The sequence below is a fragment of the Crocodylus porosus genome, unplaced genomic scaffold, assembly GCF_001723895.1.
Source record: "Crocodylus porosus isolate Cpor-Errol unplaced genomic scaffold, CroPor_comp1, whole genome shotgun sequence".
NCBI classification, from domain to species: domain Eukaryota; kingdom Metazoa; phylum Chordata; order Crocodylia; family Crocodylidae; genus Crocodylus; species Crocodylus porosus.
In genome coordinates this window covers 44,224,678-44,227,993 of record NW_017728886.1, presented here as the reverse complement: position 1 = coordinate 44,227,993, position 3,316 = coordinate 44,224,678, and the positions used below count along the sequence as shown (strand labels likewise).

At 46.7% G+C, this 3,316-nt stretch overlaps 1 protein-coding gene across 1 annotated transcript in view; it reads right to left on the bottom strand.

The window, feature by feature from the left end:
• Positions 1-1,495: 1,495 nt before the first annotated feature.
• The window catches only part of ASB4 (ankyrin repeat and SOCS box containing 4), a 19,962-nt gene continuing 18,141 nt past the window's right edge, over positions 1,496-3,316 (bottom strand). The window contains exons 4-5 of the mRNA XM_019551209.1: positions 2,649-2,762; positions 1,496-2,286 (exon numbers count right to left, since the gene is read on the bottom strand). Of these exons, the coding sequence (XP_019406754.1) occupies positions 2,098-2,286; positions 2,649-2,762 (303 nt within the window). The 3' untranslated portion in view covers positions 1,496-2,097. The remainder of the gene's footprint in view (positions 2,287-2,648; positions 2,763-3,316) is intronic.

Here is a 3,316-nt window from a genome sequence, read left to right as displayed (position 1 = left end):
GTGACACTGGTCAGGCCGCAGCTGGAGTACTGTGTCCAGTTCTGTGCGCCCCATTTCAGGAGAGATGTGGACAACATTGAGAGGGTCCAGAGGAGGGCCACCCGCATGATCCGGGGACAACAAGGCAAACCCTACAATGAGAGAGTGCGGGACCTGAACCTGTTCAGTCTTCACAAGAGAAGGCTGAGGGGGGACCTGGTGACTGTCTATAAACTCACTAGGGGGGACCAGAAGGGTTTAGATTAGACATCCGTAAGAACTGCTTCACAGTCAGGGCAGCTAGGATCTGGAACCAACTTCCAAGGGAAGTGGTGCTGGCTTCTACCCTGGGGATCTTTAAGAAAAGGCTTGATACCTACCTGGCTGGAGTCATTTGAGCCCAGTTTTTCTCCTGCTCAGGCGGGGGATCGGACTTGAAGATCAACAAGGTCCCTTCTGACCCTACTGCTATGATTCTATGATGAACACATGTGAGCGCTGCAGTGCTGGGTGCTCTGAAAAGTTGTATCATTGGCAAAATGCGCGTCAGCACTGAGAAAATGGCAGCAGCACGCTTTTGAACTAAAGAAGAAAGAAGGTACTTTAGTTCAAAAGTGCATTGCCACCATTTTCTGTGCACCGTGCATTTTGCTGCTTATACAACTGCATGAGGCACAACGCAGTGCACACCAGCTCGCGTGTGGAGCAGACGCGATTAATTGAGTCTGCTCCGAAGCGGTGGATCTCTGGCGCATCGAAGGATGAAAAGGTATGTGTATAAACTTGGGCAACTGGTGGCTCCTGACTCTGGGGGGCACCGGCAGGCAATCGTTGACGGGGGGGTCCCCCCAGTGGCTGATGGCTGACCGATGGAGAGCACACCTCCATTGTACAGGTTTTATGAACAATGCCAGGCAGGGCTGTCCAACTGGAGGCTCATGTGGGGCATGTTAACACTTTAGGGGCTTGCCTGAGTTCCCACTTAGCTGCTGCTGCCCCCACCACTCCAGTAACGTAGGTGACTACAGCGTCCAGGCTCTCCCACCCTCCCCCTGCTTCTGCTTCCTGCCTCCACTCCTGGGGTTGTGGTGGAGTGGGACTGTGCAGTGGGAGGCCCCTGCACATGTGGCAAGGAGAAATCCGAGCTGCCCACGCCACAAGAGGGGAGCTGTACATATGTGGCTTGGAGCAAGTCCATGCTGCTCCTGCGGCAGAGGAAAGCCAGGCTGCCCAGGTTCCCGGGGGTGGGGGGAGCCCATCTTCCCAGGCTATACACACAACAAGGGACCCCAGCAATCTGGGCCCCATGTGACTTGCGCCTCCCCCCCCATTCCCACAAGAAGTTGGACAGCCCTGATGTATATGATACAAGCATAAATCTTAGTACAGACTAGTATGAAAGAGGCAAGGATTTTTGTGGCTGATATCTCTCATTAGATCAACTGCATGGTTGGGATAAACTTAGACAAGCTACCCAACCATACAGTTGGTCCAATAAACAGTTGGTCCACTATTTCAGTGTAGATCCACAGGAAAGTATCTTGAAAATACTGTAATGCAATTTATGGGTAAAGCCCTTGGCTGGTTTCCTCCTCAGAAAAGAGTTAGCTGGCCTTCATAAAAAGGAGAGATTTTTCTCTGGCTACTCTTTTTCCTCTTCCTAAGATGGTTGGCAAATATTATACTGATAAAATATAGAAAAGCAGTGTGTATTGAAAATTTGGAAAGGCTTCCAAAGGGGGATATCCCATAGGCAGATAATAGAAATTGAAGAGAAAAGTATTTATATATATATATATATTACAGAGAGCAATCCTGCCTTGCCACTAATGGATAAGACAGCTTTAAAAGCCTTTTCTAGCACTATCTATTGTGCAAATATTTCATTGTAGACTCCTCAGGGCTACTGGGAAAAAGTTCCAGTAGTTAGACTGAGACTAACTAGTAAACCCCAATCTGTTCCTTAGCCAAGCAGCAGTTGGTTGTAAGCAGAACCTTTGCAGAAGGGTTTTTGTTGTTTTGTTTGGTTTTTGCCAAGATCTCTGGCTTGCCTTCTTCATTCATGCAGGTCCACAGATTTCTGTCACAAATAAAATTGCTGAGCTTTTCTAATGAGACTTAATACACTATTCCTTCTGGCTCCAAAAGTAAATACTTCTTTAATGAAGGTGGAATGGTAAGTAAAGGGACTCCTCTGTGGCATCTTTTGAATAATGTCCTTCGAATAGCACATCTACATAAGTGCATGAGTGACCGTGGTGAGTTGCTGCACACACTGAATAAAGAGTTATAGAAATCCTGGTGCCTCTGCAAAGCAAAAAAAAAAAATGTGTTTTTGGTCAATAAGTATGTTCATCATGCATAATAGTTTGAAGTGGAGATTTGGAAGATTCTTGGGTAAACATTTGCCTGTGAATGAGGAGGCCCAGGAGGTCTTTTCCAGGCATAAGTTTCTTATTCTGGCACATCTGGCAAATCTAGAAACAAATCATTAAGAACTTCCTCTTTATTTCTAAGAGCAGCCCATTTTAGAACATGCTCAATCTGTTCATCTGGATTAGGTTCTCAAAAGCCTTATCTGTAATCATAACCACTTTTCTTTGTCTGGGCAGATACGAGAGGGATACAAACTTTGTGCTATTAGTCAATTGTATGTTTTAAAGGCTTACCTCAAAGACATCATCAGGTATAGCAGCTTTCCACTTGGACGTTGATCTGATGTGCTCATATGAATTGATGACAACCTCAACAGCTTTTGGGTGGGAATGACAGGCCTGTAACACCTGCAAGAGGGAATATACACTAATTACATTTCAGTAGGAGTTACAGGTCCCAGCTGAGATGATGCCCTTTGCATCAGGTACTATGCAAAGCCATAATAAAAGACAATCATTGAGAGACAAATAAAGGTGGGAGAGGGAAAGAAAATGGCTGCCCCACGTCGCAGCAGATCAGTTCCAGAGTCTGTGAGTCGAAATAACTGTCTCTCAGTGCCCAGTCAACAGCCCTGACTATTGGCCCATATCAGGGTTGGACTCATGGATGGAAATGTGACCAGTGGGGTCCCCCAAGGCTCTGTCCTTGGACCCATATTGTTCAACATCTTCATTCATGATGTGGACATTGGAGTCAGAAGTAGACTGGCCAAGTTTGCTGATGACACCAAACTTCGGGGCAAAGCATCCACACCTGAAGACAGGAGGGCGATCAAGGCTGACATGGACAGGTTCAGGAAATGGGCAGACAAGAACCTGATGGTGTTTAACACCGAAAAATGCAAGGTTCTCCACCTTGGGAAGAAAAACCTGCAGCATCCTTATAGGCTCAGCAGTGCTAC